This window comes from Bombus vancouverensis, chromosome 13, assembly GCF_051014615.1.
Source record: "Bombus vancouverensis nearcticus chromosome 13, iyBomVanc1_principal, whole genome shotgun sequence".
Lineage (NCBI taxonomy): Eukaryota > Metazoa > Arthropoda > Insecta > Hymenoptera > Apidae > Bombus > Bombus vancouverensis.
This window is the reverse complement of record NC_134923.1, coordinates 878,806-897,577: the sequence shown is the minus strand read 5'-3', so window position 1 is coordinate 897,577 and position 18,772 is coordinate 878,806. Positions and strand designations below refer to the sequence as shown.

At 33.8% G+C, this 18,772-nt stretch overlaps 2 protein-coding genes, 1 long non-coding RNA gene and 1 pseudogene across 8 annotated transcripts in view; 2 read left to right on the top strand and 2 right to left on the bottom strand.

Annotated features, from left to right (window-relative positions):
* LOC143303515 (uncharacterized) overlaps window positions 1-8,351 on the top strand; it is a 59,349-nt gene extending 50,998 nt beyond the window's left edge. Inside the window, exon 4 of the long non-coding RNA XR_013059906.1 lies at window positions 7,785-8,351. This is a non-coding gene — a long non-coding RNA (uncharacterized LOC143303515). The remainder of the gene's footprint in view (window positions 1-7,784) is intronic.
* LOC143303536 (NADH-ubiquinone oxidoreductase chain 4 pseudogene) lies at window positions 857-7,438 on the bottom strand (annotated as a pseudogene).
* A 2,718-nt stretch (window positions 8,352-11,069) lies between the features above and the next one.
* Window positions 11,070-12,755, bottom strand: LOC117162613 (uncharacterized). 3 transcript variants are annotated; one of them, XM_076623693.1, is made up of 4 exons: window positions 12,315-12,755; window positions 11,676-12,107; window positions 11,301-11,591; window positions 11,071-11,217 (listed from the first exon to the last, which is right to left on the bottom strand). In XM_076623693.1, exons 1-4 carry the CDS (start codon window positions 12,732-12,734, stop codon window positions 11,122-11,124), a joined length of 1,239 nt encoding a protein of 412 aa, XP_076479808.1. In that variant the 5' UTR covers window positions 12,735-12,755; the 3' UTR covers window positions 11,071-11,121. The 3 variants fall into 3 exon arrangements, with proteins under 3 accessions (XP_033200341.2, XP_076479807.1, XP_076479808.1); XM_033344450.2 differs by having other exon boundaries at window positions 11,070-11,217; window positions 11,301-12,107; XM_076623692.1 differs by having other exon boundaries at window positions 11,070-11,217; window positions 11,301-12,107; window positions 12,321-12,755.
* Window positions 12,756-14,049: 1,294 nt separating this feature from the next.
* LOC117162612 (uncharacterized) overlaps window positions 14,050-18,772 on the top strand; it is a 57,473-nt gene continuing 52,750 nt past the window's right edge. For 2 of the 4 annotated variants that reach the window (XM_076623763.1, XM_076623761.1), the window contains exons 1-3: window positions 14,050-14,531; window positions 14,739-15,545; window positions 15,629-15,731. In XM_076623763.1, coding sequence (XP_076479878.1) covers window positions 14,079-14,531; window positions 14,739-15,545; window positions 15,629-15,724 — 1,356 coding nt within the window. In that variant the 5' untranslated portion in view covers window positions 14,050-14,078 and the 3' untranslated portion in view covers window positions 15,725-15,731. The remainder of the gene's footprint in view (window positions 14,532-14,738; window positions 15,546-15,628; window positions 15,732-18,772) is intronic. The other 2 variants (XM_076623765.1, XM_076623764.1) reach the window with 2 other exon arrangements.

Here is an 18,772-nt window from a genome sequence, read left to right as displayed (position 1 = left end):
GAGTACGTAAAGGAAAATAAGATAAACATAATAAAAGTAAGTACAGAAGAAAACACTGCGGATATTTTTACGAAGACACTGTGAGAGAAGAGAATTTGAAAGGTTTAGGTCATGGATGAATGTAAAACAAGAGAAATGTAAATAAAGCGATAAATGGTAAATATTTTGTTAATTCGACAAGTATGTAAATAAAATTAAGCGTACAGTATAAATGTAAGGAGGCGTGTTAGGGAAGTGATACATTTACACTGTACATGAGAGTGTGTGTGTGTAAGGGTCAGAGGGCGTCAAGGTCTTAGTTGAGACAAAAGACTGCCGTTAAAAGATTCTGGATAGTCGGTTGGCGACAAGCGTGCGTGCAGGACGTTCTTCAGAGTGTAATATAGATGTATAGCTGTTGTGTGTGAAATATAGTCAATTATTTGTATTACCAAATCCTCGAATTTCCTTAACAAAAATTAAATTTACTTTTATAGAATTCAAATTTTAAATTATTCATTCATAAATATATAATTTATTAACAAATAAAATATAAAATCTAAAAAATATAAAAATAAAACTTATAATTATCAAGATAACTCCAGAAACTATTATTTTCATAATAATTTAAAATATTTTAATATATCACTGAAATCACAATTCAATATTTTTTACTTAATCTGTTTAAATAAAAAAATAGTTTAAAAATAAAAATATTTAGAGGTAATAAATGTAAAATTAAAGTTAAATAATTTATTAGCCTCCTATTTATTAAATTTATTTTAAAAGAAAAGATCTTTCCATATTGAATAAATCTAAATGAATAAATAAATCGAATTAAACCATAAATTAATAAAAATATAAATAAATATTTACATCAACTAATTAATTTTATTAATAAAAAAATTTCACTTACTATATTTAAAGATAAAGGAGCACCGGAATTATAAATGCATATTAAAAATCATATTATTGTTATTGAAGGTATTAAATTTATTATACCTTTATTGATAAAGATAATTCGACTTCTAGTTTGTACATAAATTATATTAACTAAATAAAATAAACCAGGTGATACTAATCCATGAGAAATTATTATTAATAATCTTCCTAAAATTCCTACTTTTTACCAATCAATAAACCTAAAGATATAAGTCTTATATGAACAACTGAAGATAAAGCAATAATTAATTTTATATCCACTTGAAATAAACAAATTAATCTTAAAATTAATATACCTAATAAATTAATTATTAATAAATATGATTTTATTAACTTAAACATTATTTTAAATACTATTATAAAACGTAATATACCATATCTTCCTAGTTTTAATATAACTGAAGCTAAAATTATTGATCTAAAAAATGGAGCTTCAACATGAGCTTTAATTAATCATCCATGAAATATATATATTGGAACTTTAACTAAAAATGATATTAATAAATAAATAAAACCAAATTTATCAAATCTAATTATTAATACTTCTAATATAAAAAAACTATTTCTACCTCTATAATTTATTAATTTAAAAATTAAATATAATATAGGTATAGAAAAAACTAAGGTATAAAATATTAAATGAAGAGCAGATAAAACTCGATCTTCTGAATAACCTCATTCTATAATTATATAAAAAATTAATAATAATCTAGACTCATATATAAAATAAAATGTTAATAAATCCGTACATATAAAATTAATTAATATAAAAATATTAAAATTAAATTAAAAAATAAACAATTTTTTTTATATTCCTTTAAATTAAAAAAAATTATACCAAATACTCAAGATATTATTAAAATTAAATAATTTGAATAATAATTATTTCCTAAACCTCCAATTAAATTTATTCATTTTATTCAACTTATATTTATTAAAAAATTTAATCTCATTAAAAATATTAAATTTCCTAAAATATAGAAATCTATAAATTTTATTAAAAAAATTAAAATTATTACAATTAAAATTTCATTCATTGCTAAATTAAATTTAAAATATTAATTTTTTGATGATCATATTCATAATTTATTCCACCCAACAAAGATAAACCTATAACTCCTTCACATACAGAATAAATTAAATAAATTAAATAAATTCATCTATTTGAATCAATTGAAATTAAATAAAATAAAATAATTGAAATTCAATATTCTAATCCAATTAGAAAAGTTAAAAAATAAATATTATTATTTAATAAAATAACATATCAATAAAATTAAATTTATAATAATAAGTTCTAAAATAAATTTAATATTATTTAATTTAAAAAACCATAATTTTTTTTTAAGTTATTTAATATAATATTAAATTTCAAAAAAATTTTATAAAAAACATCTATAATTCGACAAAATTATTATTTTAATTTAAACTATTTTTTGTTAAATTAAAACTTCTACATGTTATATAGTTTAAGAAAAACATTAATTTTGTAAATTAAAAATTTGTAAATATTAATATAACAATAATAAATTTACGTTTTTCAACATTTCAAAAACATTTTTGTTCGTTTTTCAATTATTATTCAACCAGCTGAAAACTAGCTTGCACGCGCATTCAATCATCAAACATCCTAATTAAAAAAATTTTTATCATAAATAATAAATAATTTTGCCAGTGTATTCTACGCATGAAAATGAGAAAAAGGTATCATACAAACGTAGGCTCAAAAATGCTTTGTTAAAAAATAATAACAAAAGTTCAAAATAACGTTATCCGGCGTGTGTGAGACTCGACAAGACTAGAAAACTTAAGCTTTTTTCACAAATTAAAGGGATTAGTTTACTAGATGAAAAAGTACTAGAGTTTGTACAACTTTTTTATCAGAGCCTGTAATGAAAATTTAAACTATACGTACTGTAGAGATTTATGTGAGTTATATAGATACTGAAAATTTTATCGAAATCGGTTGATGCAGAAACAAGTGGCATGCGTCGAAAGGCGTAAAAATCTTTAGATTTATTACAGTTATAGGCGAAAAATCGTGGCAAACTGCGATTTTCATCATTTTTAACCGTTTGTAGCTCGCGTAGCAACGTTAACCGATTTTGATGAATTTTTCAGCGCCATTTACCAAACATATTTTTTACGTATATAACTCTACCTCTGTACAAACGTGTTTGTCAACGCTTACATTAGTACGCTTACATTAAAGATAAAATGAACTTGTCGAATAGTTCTATTCCGAACAACTTCTTCCTACATGTATAACGGGTGTCCGGTCTTGGTTTTTGCTTTATACATAAAACTACATTGGTACGATATATGTACTTTCTTTGTATATTTTATACATGCAATCTTTGTTTTAGATCGTCCGTTTATACCGCCACCTTTGACGCATCCTAATCCTGCCTACCTCTTTCCATTTGGAATTCAGTGGCAGAAATTTGTATTATTTTTTCCATTGTTTATACATCACTATGAAGATATTGAAGAAAGTTGCGTTAAAATTCATGAGGAGGTAACACATCGACAAATTCACGCGACATACAGTCGGAGACAAAAGTAAGTGGAAGTCGATATGAATAAAGTTTAATCGAATTGGTACTGGTGTTATATTCTTTAGTTTTATTTATTGTGTGCTCTTATACTACATATAGATTATTTGGTAAACTATTGAAATTAATATTCACAATTTTTTGTAAACTAGCTATATTTAACGAAACTTCATTGATATATATTTTCATTATCCACCATTTGTCTTTGACCACCGGCTGTATATGATACCAAACGTACTTCTACGTATAATTCGAAATCTAAGGCAGAGCATTTTATTTTGTTAATGATAAAATCATCGGTATTGCGGGTATTTGGTACCGGTTGTGCGACACATAGCACAGACGAGCTATACGTATAGACAAATTACCTTATGGTCCTCTGTCGCTCAACGTGACTACCATACCGACGTAGAAATTCGATATTGATTTTGGCGTCCTCTACTCGTAAACGACAGCCACTCGATAAAGTACTCGTTAAAGAAGTATTAACAAGAGCCAAACAGCATTCATGTGTAAATGCACGTGTACCTATAGAGAGTAGAGACGTTTGATTCGTACGATTCAGGCAATTGCAGACTCAATGCAGTGACGATTTGTGTCGCGCGAATATTTCTTCGGTACTTTAGTAATATATATATATATGTGTATATTGAATTACAGGCACATATATACAAGGTGGTTGGTAACTGGTGGTACAAGCGGAAAGGGGGCGATTCTACGCGAAAAAAGAAGTCGTATGATTTCAAATAAACATCAGATTTTGCATTATACCCCCAATAATTAACGTATAAATATGATTAAAAAATAAGTTTTATTGATTATTCCGCATCGACGAAACTACAAATATACGTCCAAACCGAATAAAATGAAAAAATAATTTTTATTCGGAAAATGTTTTTTACCGTGTTTGAGATAATACTCCACTGCTCGTCGGTGGCCAACGATACATTTTAACCATTTTTCTTGTATTCTCCTTTCCTACATAGAGCTGCAAAAAAAAAAACACACACACAAAATACTTACAAATTGTAAACGCATACACGCAGTTGAAAAAGTATCCGTGTGCCGCTCTATACCATAACAATTGTACAATGTTGTACAAATTCAACAGAAAAAACAATAAATAGTTTTTGCATCATTTAAATATTTACTAATGGTTTCTAAACAGAACGCAATCATTTAAAAAGATTTAAACGTTGGGAAACTCTTATTTTACTGTGACATATTCTTAAACAATCACTCAAGCGGAGACTGTCCAAAACCAAAAATGTACAAAATAACTGTAAAAAATTAACTGCCATCATAAACATGATGGTTTATGCTCCAGGTGTAATCTGTAAATAAATGCACGGTGTGTGTGTGTAAATCAAAACTCTCACATATGCATCACGTGTTTATGTGCTAATATTAATTTCGTATACGTATAATATGTAAATAATATTACATATATGTCGGAGACGACAGGACGCCGGAGCCGTCTCTCTGGAACTTCGGGAAAATCCGTAAAATTACAATTAAAGTTTACAGTCGTAATTAAACAATTTGCCGTCATCCTGCCCAATTGTACTTGTTTCCGATTTGTGATAATAAACTTGGGCTTAAAGCGACCACCAGTCGCCGAACGTAGCCGCGGTCAACGGGACGGGCGTTCCGTCCAACAAAGACGCGGAGTTACAGTATGACCCTCATTAAAAGAAACACCCATAGAGGTACTTGACAGTAAAACATTTCAACGGTCCCTTCGGACAATGAATACCAGATGTGGAGGCACGTACACAGCACAAGCCCAGCCAGCCTGGAGACCCGCTATAAAACCTGGGTTTTCGGCAATTAAGATTTTTGCAAACGGACAGGCAGCTTTTGCGTACCTAGGAGCTGGCGTACCTAGATACACTACCAGAGGTAGTCTCGGTGGTGACGTTGGGACGAACATTCATTCCTTCGGGAGATCTCATCGACGAAGGGACCAACACCGCTTGATCCGCGAGTAGTACACTTTCGAGTCAGTGTCAGTCTATCTCTCCTCCCGTTGACCGCGGATTCGTTACCGGACCTAAGGCCACCGTCGCTCACATCGCAAGTGCCCCATCACCGCTGTTGATTGTCGAGTCAGTAGTGTCCCTACTCGTAGCATCAGGCCGCGTCTTCGTTATCACACAACGATGGCTAACTCCAAGGGAGGTCTATCAAACGCCCACAAGCCTGTTCCTGACTCTTCTCCGACATATATGTATATTTCAGTTACAGGGTAGTACAAGTAGTACAAACGGGCACGGGTAGATTCCTTATGAAAAGATAAACCAAAAATATACAAAAACGATCTTTTCTTGTAGCTTCGTTTTCGAAAAAATTAACTTTAACAGTAGTATGAAAGATACTGATTAATTAATGCTGTCATTGACGGGCGTTGAACTGAAGAAACTATTTTTTCTCATTTTATGCCTTTAGTATCGACATATCATTATAAATATTCCAATAGATATTTAATAATAGGAAATGTTTTTTAGCACATTTTTTTAACATGAAAACTATAGTTTCCATGTGATCGTGGGATCTGTCCTTTAGGTAAATCCTTAATCTAAGCTATGGTTCCCAAAAAAATATTCCTTATTTTCAACGTTGTTATTATTATTATACTTTACATATATTTATTTATCATGTTTATTTTCAAATTTTATTCCCGGAATTATAACTATTTCATTTACTTACATAGATATTATAATAACATATTGTGATATTGGCAAAATAGGTAAAAATAAATTCCTGGCCGTGTTTCAAAAGAAAAATACTTGAAAATAATAACAATATCTGCTCCTAAAGTATTTGAAACCATTGGCAACTAGTACCAACTCTTCCTTTACATGCCATTGATGTAGATAAATTCGTTTGTGGTTATAGAAGATGTATGAATTTCCCTGCACAATGGCTCACAGAGGGGCATTTCATTGGAAAGGCCTGGACGCTACAGTTCCCAAAGCGGCCGCGAATGTGTTAATGCGGAAATTACAGAAATTATCGTTTATCTTGTCGTAAACAGAACGTTACTCGCCGAATCACAGAAGCGTGAACTAATGTCGATGAATTTTGAGTCCATATGTGTTACGACCGTTCGCGGAGAGACGCGGTCGCGAGGAAAACGCGTCAGAGAGAGGCGTAAATTCTCGCTACGATTCGGTGAATCGACGCCGCGAAGTAGTCGTTCCCCTGTTTCGGTTAAGATAACAGAGGTGGTTGATTGAATATGACACAGTAGTAAGTTATATTTCACCGTTTATTCCACAACTTATAACGAGGATAGTTACACTGGTGCGTGTGTACGAGATGATTGAGTGACTGATCTGCGGGTGTGTCTACCCGCTCGAAGGATGTTGACCGTTCGAAGGATGTAAAATCAGTACCGTCTTGGGAGACGATGGTGTGTCGGAGGAAAGCTAAGGATGGGTGTGTCTAGCGCACGGGACCATCGGATTTGTTGGTGCCGATGTTATTTAGGAGAGTGAGGGAATAGGCTTTGTTTCTAATTGGTTAAACGAAGGGTCTTAACCGCCCTCGAGAGAAAGTGGTTAGTGGGAGGACAGTTGCAGCGTACGTGCGAAAAACCAACTTTCCTTAGTTAAGCCGTGGTAGACAATAGTCTTTGGAAATTCTTCCGAACCAGATGTTTGTTTTGTTTGAAGGACCTTTCCTAGGAAATCTATGAGATTTATGGAAGGTCCTTGAAACTATGGAGGATACGCTGCGAGTATCCGAAGACATCTGGTTGCCACATTGCCCGCGGTGTGTGGCCTCGGCTAGGTAGAGTGTTACGCGACGTAACAATATGTGTTCAAGTATCTGTATAGTTTTTTTTTCGTGACTGCTACGAATATACGTTCTTTACAATACAAAAAGTACACGAATAATGTTACCAGATGAAAAAGATCCAGTGGAACGAGCTGCGGTGATCTTGCAGGCTGAATCATCATTCTATCAAGATCAACTGTGACATTTTTAATGTTTATGATCATAAAGGCAGGAACGAGGCACTCTAAGTGTCGAAGGTATCTCGCGCTCGCGGAGAGCAGTAATACGGAGTTTGTCAACATCTCGAAAGCTTTATCGAAGCGCTAATCGTCTGTCGCCATTCTTCTCTCGATGCTGGTGGAGATTTCATTTCCATACTTTGTGCTGTAGCTTCTGGCTTTCCGTATCCTCATTAGGTGTTGTTTCATTCACCTACGTCCAAACAAAGATATTGTTACTGTTTTTTTATCATAAAACAAGAAATTAAACTAAAAATATAAAAATTTAGTACACGTTTTGTTGCAGATTCTGAAAGCACAAGAAGAATGGCTAAGAGCAGCTAGAGATTTTGACACTGAGTGTAACTTTCTACATTGTATCGGAGATCCTAGTGGCAAGCACGTGATTCTACAGTGTCCTTTGCGATTTCTCCTATAGTTGACGCTAATTATGACGTCATGTTCGTGCACATGGGTTATCAAGGAAGAATTTCTGTTACGCAAACTGTGGGGTACTTGTAAGTATCGAGTTGCATACGCTAAGACAAGAAAACTGTTTGAATCACTCGTTTGCTGGTTTAAGTGGAAAAGAAAAGAAACTGCCATTTTTCTTCTTGGGGGTGAAGCCTCTGCTATGTCCGAAAATCTTACGAAAGTTTATCCCAGTTGCCATACCAAGGGAACAATACAAAGAATTTTTAACTACAGACTTCGTAGAGCCCGCAGGGTAGTTGAAAATGTATTCGGCGTAGCCTCGTCAATGTGCTGAGGAAACCTCTGCTATTGTTAAAGAAGAAGCATCCCGTATTGTGCTTAACACTTATTCTGTTACACAATTTCTTGCGACGAGGACATAATTCAACCGCACTGTACATGTGAGAGGGAACGTTTGCTTTTGAAGAAGCAGGTATTGTGACGTCTGGAAATTGAAGAGCAGCAAATAATAAAATAGGTTCACTGTTTCTCTTCAGAAGAATTATACGACAAACAAGAACTAGATTGCTAGACACGAGAGAGGAACTAGCGGATTATTTTTCGAAGGAAGAGGAACTATAATAGTATGAAGAATATATAACAAATATACAACACAACTAAATTATAGTGGCTATAATATAACTAACAAAGAGCGTAATTTTACTTAAATATTATTCTTATTTGTTTAACTTACCGCATACAGTGTTCTTCTTGGATTATTTCTATACAACAGAGATTCTAGGTTTTTAAAGCTAAATCACAAACTGGTATATGTCTAATCTGTCCCTAGAAATAAAAACAAGAATAAACCTAAAAATATACAACGTTTCTGATTTTGTAACCATCGATAGATGATTCTTGTTGACTTTTGTAAGCGAAAATAACTCTTTGCAAAAAGCTAATAAAGATGAAGTTTTGCATACCTTTTCAGAAAGGCAAAAACTACATTTTCACAAAGTTTCAACGTCGCATTCTCAACTGTACGCGAATTATTAACAATTGAAAGTAGTGCGATTTTGTGCGAATATCGACATTTTTGTAGATTGTTTACAAAGTCCATACAAGAAATCTCGAATGGCAAACATGTAGTATTTGTTCCTGAACATGATTTCTATACTTATAGAAAATTTAATATCGAAGTTGGCCTTTTCTGAGAATAATTTGGCTGGATTACATCGCGTCAGCCTTCAGTCATGTACAGGCCTTTGATGCAACGACGAAAAACCGACAAAAGACCGATCGGTTCGTTCTCTATCTTTGGATCATATTTTGAAACGTAACGATGCAATGATTACCTGTCCGATACACAGATACGCAACGAATGAATACGCTCGAAGAAGTTCTGATTGTCCAAACTGTAAGACTGTCGGAACGATTCCGCACTCTTCTGACTAACAAGAAATAAGATAATAATAAGAAATGCGTACTGTTTGAAAACTCAAACGATTATTTCTAGTCTTGTTCTACTCGACCGAGACTCTAGCAAGACACCTCAATTCCGAAAATGTGTTTGGTGATTGATTTTCACCGAAAGCAAGAAAATTTAAATAGTATGCTTTTTAAATATCACTCATGCTCTTTCATGTGCCCGAAGTACACACACAACGATATCTGAATACGAGGTTCTCGAGCGATCAGGTTCTTGATCGATCAAACCAGCACACGTCGTTTAATGACCCTTCGGACGTAATCGCGTCACCCCTTAACCTACAGTATCGTGTGAGAGACGTGGTACGTCGATGTTGTGTTGATTTATTATTTACTTCAAGGTAATAAATATTTCTTGCTCAATGGTCAATTGGTAGTAATTATTTATGAGATATCTTGCAAAATAAAATTAGATGTACATTGCACAACTTCGAGCGCTCAGCCAAACCGTGAAATGGCTCGACGTGTGACCGACCATGTTGTTGCTTATGGCACGCGCTATTACAACTTAAATCGTAAGGCAAGATGTTAATGAAACGCTCGATTATTAAAAACGTTATGGACACGGGTAATAGATGTATTATTACGATTTTTGGGAGAAATGAATACTGAATGCCGTGAGAAAATTTAAAATATAATTATGCAATTGATGCGTTGCATGGCCAAGCCAGCTTTCCAGAGAATATCGTGAAATTCTTCTCTGCTCTGTTTATTGCCGGACCAGACTTTCCTTTTTCGAATGGCTACGATTGTTGTCAATCGGTGCAGATTATGGTTTCCGCCTTTCCGCGTCTTTGTGTACAGTGTATCCATATTTCTTGCAGCGCTAAAGCTCTCAACAGCGATTTCGTAAATGGGCGCAAATGCTGGGTGAATGAGAATAACGTGCGATGGGTAATGGATGAGAGAGAGAGAGAGAGAGAGAGAGAGTGTGTGTGTGTGTGTGTGTGTGTGTGTGTGTGTGTGTGTGTGTGTGTGTGTGTGTGTGTGTGTGTGTGTGAGCAGTAGTGCGAGAGAGCATCAATCCAGAACAAGTTCAGCATTGTGGGATAACAATATATAATTACGACTATAAATATCCTCAAGTTAACTCCATTCCTTCTAAAAGGTAGAAGTTTTATCCTCTTAGTCCTTTGAGCTCGAGGACTGTTTCAATGGGGTGAAGTAGCAACTCGAGATGATTTAGCGCATATGTGACGCGTGTCTTGCTGGTATAAATTGCTTCGCATTTTCTAGAGAACGGACACTTGAAACTACGTGTTTGCGGTACATTCGATAGCAAAGACAGAGGGATCATTCGTGAGCCTGTTTTCGTCCTGCGAGACGAGAAAATTATTAGAAATTCCCTGATGCAATTGTACGCGGTTTTATGCAACTTTGATTATACACGTGAACGATATTTAGCACAGAGGAGACGGGTTAGGCACAATTTGAAATCAACAACATTCAGTTTAACAAATTATAACTTCTATTCGTTTTCCATCATGGAATAACGCGGTGGTGTCTTCCATATTGCACTGGACATGCGTTGTAATCTACTCCTATCTATATTTTCAAACATTTCAGTTAAATCTGGTGTGCACATTCTTCTATCAAAGAATTTATAGACTGCTTTCTTCGGAATTTATCGTTGCATTGCAAGTTCATTTTCGCGTATGTACGCTAAAATTGATAAAAATTCGAGTACTCCATGCATTATAATGTTTATTAACTCATTAAGTAAAACAACACTTACATTGCGCCTAATGTGGAATTGTACGCCTTGGTCTGGCTTCATCGTCCGATGTGTCGTCGTCAGGTTTACTGTGCAAAACAGAAGTGGACCTTACTGTTTGGAGCTATATTTTGGATAAAATATCGAATGAATAATAGCTTGTGTTTTTATAACAGAAGAATACTTTGATACTGTTTGTAATGTTACCTGCGATGTCATCATCTGAGTCTCCTTCTTTTGTTTCGCTAATAAGATTTTTTTTGCTTTTTCGACAGATCTTCGTGCCAGTTTTTGAACAATGGCTTTTTCTGAAATTTTTTCTTTTTCAAAGGCCTCGATTCTCCTTCTTACGGGCACATTTTTCTTCATTTCATTTTGAATGTCCTGTTTCGTCATGTTTCTATTAGACATTTCCCTTTCACGGGATGGCTCATCTTCTGCGAATAATTCTTCGAACTCGGTGAGTCCAATCGCTTGATTCAGCTGCTGAACCTCCTCCTGCAGAGTTATTGGCGACCGTGATGTAAATTTAGGTTCATTATTTTTTCCTATACTACTAGCCAAGTTTTTATTAATTACTACCGTTTCGTTTGATTTTATTGGTGATAAAGGTTCTACAATTGCGGTAGCGTCCATCATCTTCTGCGTATAAGTAGAATTGATGTCCATCGTGGAATTCATAAGAGGAGTAAATTTCTCAAGTGCATCCTCGCACATTGAAGGATCTTCAATATCATTTCTTGCTGATGGAATTACTGTATCATCAATAATATTAGAATATTTACCCTTCGTGTTTTCACTCCGTGAAAAAGTTCTCTTTATATTACTATCTCTTGTTGTCATTGAAGACTTTGATGGTTCAATCCTTTCTGGCTGTATTGCATCTTCTTTTGAAATTGTTTCGCTTAAAACATTCTTTTTTGTTTTACTATGTTTTGTAGGACCTTTTGTGTTTTTTTCATCTGAACTACTTCTAGCACTTTCCTTTTTTTTAGGTCGGCCTCCACGTTTCCTCTAAAAATTTAGAATATATTTAACAACGTTATAGTAGTATTTATATACACAATGTACATACAATTGTATAAGCAATTAGATTTTGACGCATTAATTAACCGATATCAAACATTATTGGGTACTACATATAAGGGTTAGTATTGATTAGTAACATAAGATATGGGGTAAGATTAAAAGTTTTAAATTTCATCATAATATGGCACAAACATTTACATTACTGTCATCATCAAGAGTTAGCCTTCGTAATTTTGTAACAAGTGACATTGACTGCTGCTTTTTAATATTAATTGCAGCTTTTATTGCAGCCTTTCTTTTTGTTCGGTCAATTGTTGTTTCCAGCACATCCCCAGTTTTTACATCTTTATTTTCTGTTTTATCATGTACTGCTGAATCTGTTACTGTATTATCAGTATTGATAATATCATTTTCTGGGATAGTCTCTTTACGGCGATAACCTTTTTTCTTCAAAACTTTCGGCCTCTTTGTAGTTGAAGGGCCAGGGACTGATTGTGGTATTTCAGCAATTAAACCATGTAAATAATCCAGAGTGTCTTCAAGCTGGTTGTTAATATATTTTTTAACATCCAAGGAATAATTATGTATATTCGATATATCTTTGGTAATCATTTCTTTAATCTCCTTCTTTGATCCAGTATTCATATTTAAAATCTACGAATAAATGATATATATTTAATATATACATTAAACTATACTTTATAATAATACATACCATAATTTAATATTATGGTTGAAATTATGACGTATATAGCACTTAATACATACACATGTGTTTAGTTCTATTAACTTAGAAGCACATGTAAATTAAAAATATATATATATATATATATATATATATATATATATGAAATAATATGTATATATATATACAATATATGAAACCTTATGTCTTTAGAGGATTTGTGTGTAGAGGATGGTTGATCGTGAGATTTATTGGACAAGATTGCTCGTTGTTGAAACCTTCAAGTATATTTTCAAATGATTAAATAAATAATTATAGATAATGTTCGCAAAGACGGCAGATACTCGTAGATACTGATCCATAACTCTCGTGAACTCTTTACGATTGCGTCCGTTTAAACTGGTATAGTATAAACAGGTCGGGGGGAGTCGGAGAATTCAAATTCGTCTTTGTTCGACGGTTCGACGGTAACGTAACGGCGACATTGTTTTGCCCGGAGTTTATTTATTAATATATTATGTATGTCCTCACGATCTTGATACTCCGAAGCAAAAAAACAACAACATGATTTGAAATGTTCTCTAGCTCATGTACCGCTACGTGTACTTTCAAGGAGCAAAACTGACACAGTTCCGCTTGTGACGCGAGACGGAGATTATCGTTTCACTTCCTTTAACGCATTTTTGCCATTGAAAGACACTAATTTCTGTGACTTGCTTTATCTCTGTTATAAATCTCTCTTTATATTTAAAATTTTATAGTTTTTGTGCAAACGTAGAAGGTAAGTAAATATTAATAAATATTATAATAATACAATATAATGCTATATAATAATATTAATAAATACTTCGCTATTTACTTATTTTATTTCCATTAAAGTGTATTGTATTTTTCATTGCATTACTTTCATTTTTATTTAGTGTAATAATAAACGCATACGTTAATATTCATTGGCATTAGTGTAATTGTAAGCTCCACTGTAAATTTAATAAAATTTATAAGAACGGAATTGTTGAAAGGGTACATATGTGTAATTAAACTAGATTCTATTTTCAATGTTACTTCATTATTTTATTATTGTTTCATATATATATATATTTTTTTTTTAATTTACATGTGCTTCTAAGTTAATAGAACTAAACACATGTGTATGTATTAAGTGCTATATACGTCATAATTTCAACCATAATATTAAATTATGGTATGTATTATTATAAAGTATAGTTTAATGTATATATTAAATATATATCATTTATTCGTAGATTTTAAATATGAATACTGGATCAAAGAAGGAGATTAAAGAAATGATTACCAAAGATATATCGAATATACATAATTATTCCTTGGATGTTAAAAAATATATTAACAACCAGCTTGAAGACACTCTGGATTATTTACATGGTTTAATTGCTGAAATACCACAATCAGTCCCTGGCCCTTCAACTACAAAGAGGCCGAAAGTTTTGAAGAAAAAAGGTTATCGCCGTAAAGAGACTATCCCAGAAAATGATATTATCAATACTGATAATACAGTAACAGATTCAGCAGTACATGATAAAACAGAAAATAAAGATGTAAAAACTGGGGATGTGCTGGAAACAACAATTGACCGAACAAAAAGAAAGGCTGCAATAAAAGCTGCAATTAATATTAAAAAGCAGCAGTCAATGTCACTTGTTACAAAATTACGAAGGCTAACTCTTGATGATGACAGTAATGTAAATGTTTGTGCCATATTATGATGAAATTTAAAACTTTTAATCTTACCCCATATCTTATGTTACTAATCAATACTAACCCTTATATGTAGTACCCAATAATGTTTGATATCGGTTAATTAATGCGTCAAAATCTAATTGCTTATACAATTGTATGTACATTGTGTATATAAATACTACTATAACGTTGTTAAATATATTCTAAATTTTTAGAGGAAACGTGGAGGCCGACCTAAAAAAAAGGAAAGTGCTAGAAGTAGTTCAGATGAAAAAAACACAAAAGGTCCTACAAAACATAGTAAAACAAAAAAGAATGTTTTAAGCGAAACAATTTCAAAAGAAGATGCAATACAGCCAGAAAGGATTGAACCATCAAAGTCTTCAATGACAACAAGAGATAGTAATATAAAGAGAACTTTTTCACGGAGTGAAAACACGAAGGGTAAATATTCTAATATTATTGATGATACAGTAATTCCATCAGCAAGAAATGATATTGAAGATCCTTCAATGTGCGAGGATGCACTTGAGAAATTTACTCCTCTTATGAATTCCACGATGGACATCAATTCTACTTATACGCAGAAGATGATGGACGCTACCGCAATTGTAGAACCTTTATCACCAATAAAATCAAACGAAACGGTAGTAATTAATAAAAACTTGGCTAGTAGTATAGGAAAAAATAATGAACCTAAATTTACATCACGGTCGCCAATAACTCTGCAGGAGGAGGTTCAGCAGCTGAATCAAGCGATTGGACTCACCGAGTTCGAAGAATTATTCGCAGAAGATGAGCCATCCCGTGAAAGGGAAATGTCTAATAGAAACATGACGAAACAGGACATTCAAAATGAAATGAAGAAAAATGTGCCCGTAAGAAGGAGAATCGAGGCCTTTGAAAAAGAAAAAATTTCAGAAAAAGCCATTGTTCAAAAACTGGCACGAAGATCTGTCGAAAAAGCAAAAAAAATCTTATTAGCGAAACAAAAGAAGGAGACTCAGATGATGACATCGCAGGTAACATTACAAACAGTATCAAAGTATTCTTCTGTTATAAAAACACAAGCTATTATTCATTCGATATTTTATCCAAAATATAGCTCCAAACAGTAAGGTCCACTTCTGTTTTGCACAGTAAACCTGACGACGACACATCGGACGATGAAGCCAGACCAAGGCGTACAATTCCACATTAGGCGCAATGTAAGTGTTGTTTTACTTAATGAGTTAATAAACATTATAATGCATGGAGTACTCGAATTTTTATCAATTTTAGCGTACATACGCGAAAATGAACTTGCAATGCAACGATAAATTCCGAAGAAAGCAGTCTATAAATTCTTTGATAGAAGAATGTGCACACCAGATTTAACTGAAATGTTTGAAAATATAGATAGGAGTAGATTACAACGCACGTCCAGTGCAATATGGAAGACACCACCGCGTTATTCCATGATGGAAAACGAATAGAAGTTATAATCTGTTAAACTGAATGTTGTTGATTTCAAATTGTGCCTTAGAGCAGGAATACTTGCCATACCTTGCGTGTAATATAAAAATGATGTTACATTGCAACTATCGTTAAAAGATGTATGTGTTCTTAAAATATACCAATGAACGTAAGACTATTTCACTTCTTATATTTTAGAATGATCATAGGCATATATTACTTTTATTATACTAATCAAATTTTACCATTTTTTCTTATTTATATGTATCTTCTTAAGAATTAATAAATAAACCAATTAATAAATAATTGTTTTGGTACGACTTTTTAATGAGAAGTAAATTTTATTAGATTTGCCTTATTATCACTGTCGTGTAATAATTCGCGAGATACGCGTGATATAACTCGCACGATTAAATAGCACTGGTGATTTCGTCTCTTCGTGTAACGAGGAGGGTCTGGTAAATGGGTCGACCGTGGGCGTTCAATCTTGTAAGAGAACAAACGGCGGCACCGTATCGTCGAGCATTTTTCTTTCGGTCAACAGCCATCCATTTTATATTTAGCACATTCGGTTGCGACGCTAAATTTTCGTTACACCACCAGTTGTTTCGTCTGAAATTCGCGTGACGTAAGTGCATTACACTCTCGCACCCGTCAACCATTCCTGCGACCACTTCGCGTGCGTTAACTCGATAATATTTCGTCTCTGTTACCTTGTCGCCGTTGCTGCTTGACACATCTCGCTTACTGGACGACTGATCGATGAAAATTAAAACGGGACGCTGATTTACCGTATCGTTATTTTTGTGTCAGGTATTCTCTTTTTGCCGTTTCGGCGAATTATTTTCATTTCGAACTTTTCTAGTCTTATTGTTACGTCGATTCTTATATTTCAAGATCTAGTCTTGTACGTACGCTGGGGAGCGATTTTATTTATTGATTCAACAAAGAATATCGTTGTATGTGTTATACATGCGAGTAGAAGTAACGAAGTACGAATAGTTTCACTGTAACGTTATTACATACTTCCTGATAATTTCTCGTTATTTATACCATAAGAAAGTATCAAAGAGGAACTCTTATCTCGAACGTGGATCTATTTGTCGATAATGCATGCGTGTAATACTCGAGTGTCGTTCATACAGCGTAAATATACGTGCAGATACGTAAACCTTTTATGATTTTTGTATCAAAGGCAGACCTGCTATAATACTCGCAAGTGAAATATAATTCTACGAAAGAAAATGGAGCAAAAGAGTTTCGTTGGTAATATATTCTTCCTTTTTCATCACAAGTTTCCTCTTTGTTGTGCTTCTGTTACATTATAATCCTGTTAGATTTACGCGCGTAAAATTTCACTTTGTTGCACTATATCTCATCAACGCCATCTGCCGAACACCTGTGAGAAACGCGGTTTACTTTGTCTCAAAGCGAGCAAACGTCTAATTTCACAAATTGGATTTTCATGAACAGCGAGAAGGGCATATGCGATGTAAAGGAGGCTGTAAGGGCGTCCTAGGGCTTACGGTGGTTGTCACGATGCCGGAAGTGGCGCCGAGCAGACGCGTCAAGGGAGAATCAGAATCGCTATTGGGAAAACCATCACGAACATTTGTCCTTCGCGCCATCAAAATTCTATCTTCTGAGATATTTTTCGCGTTTCCGAGGTCATCGCCACTCTCCTTAACTTTGCCTTACGATGTATAATATCTCGATGTTACGGTAGTTAGAAATTTGTATTAATTTGGAGAACCTTGCAAAAGTACGCAAATCTGCTACGATAGTCGGATAAAGAGTATCGGCAGAGATCTGTTCCTTTATCGTGAAACTCTCTCGGACAACTTAGATGCTACCAGATATCGATTCTCGCATCCAACCATTTCGTAATAAACGTAGCTCATCCAAGAAATTTCTCAATTGTCATCCGTTAATTTCGCGCAACTTTTGCTTTATTTTAGCTACGTGGGAACCTATTAGTGCGCAAATGTTACCCCGAAAATGTTACTCCTCTGTGCCAAATATCGTTCACGTGCATAATCAAAGTTGCATAAAACCGCGTACAATTGCATCAGGAAATTTCTAATAATTTTCTCGTCTCGCAGGACGAAAACAGGCTCACGAATGATCCCTCTGTCCTGGCTATCGAATGTACCGCAAGCACGTAGTTTCAAGTGTCCGTTCTCTAGAAAATTCGAAACAATTTATGGTCGATGGTCGAGTGAACGGTGCAACGGTCGAGTCGGAAAGATCAGAAAGACAAATCGTCATAATTCGAACAGACCCGGAAGCAGAAACGCACTTCCATGATCATTTGTATCGTTGCTCGATCTGTTGCTGCGCAATGACCGAGCAAGCTGTTGATTTTTCTTTTTCTGCGATGCTACTATACTCTATACTCTATGCTTTATACCGTTCTTTTGCCCGCTATTTACCTTGTACGCGAACTTTTTATCGCTAGTGGATTGCAAAAAGCTCGAAGCGGCGGTTGCGGCTACCCGCAATAGATATTTTACGTTCTCGCTCGGGTTTTACTTTATTTCAAGGACAGTCAAGTTAAGCTATTGCTCCGCTCCTCCTTTTTTATCACGAATTTTACGTGACAATGCGTAGATCAAGGTGGACGTAGGTCGTAAGAGAAAGGAAAGTGTAGATAAATAAGACAAGGTGTATTTAAAAATAATAAGTTATTTATTATAGTTTATTTAATATGTATACAGGCCATTCGTATTATAGCGGTGATAGCTAGTGTTAAATTAACAATGACAGTTTCTATCGTAGTTAATATTATATTGGT

Coding starts and splice junctions, on each gene's coding strand:
- LOC117162613 (XM_033344450.2), bottom strand. CDS start 12,734: ATGATTACCAAAGATATATCGAATATACATAATTATTCCTTGGATGTT. Junction 12,108..12,314: donor ATGATGACAGTAATGTAAAT/GTTTGTGCCATA, acceptor CTAAATTTTTAG/AGGAAACGTGGAGGCCGACC. Junction 11,218..11,300: donor CTCAGATGATGACATCGCAG/GTAACATTACAA, acceptor TCCAAAATATAG/CTCCAAACAGTAAGGTCCAC.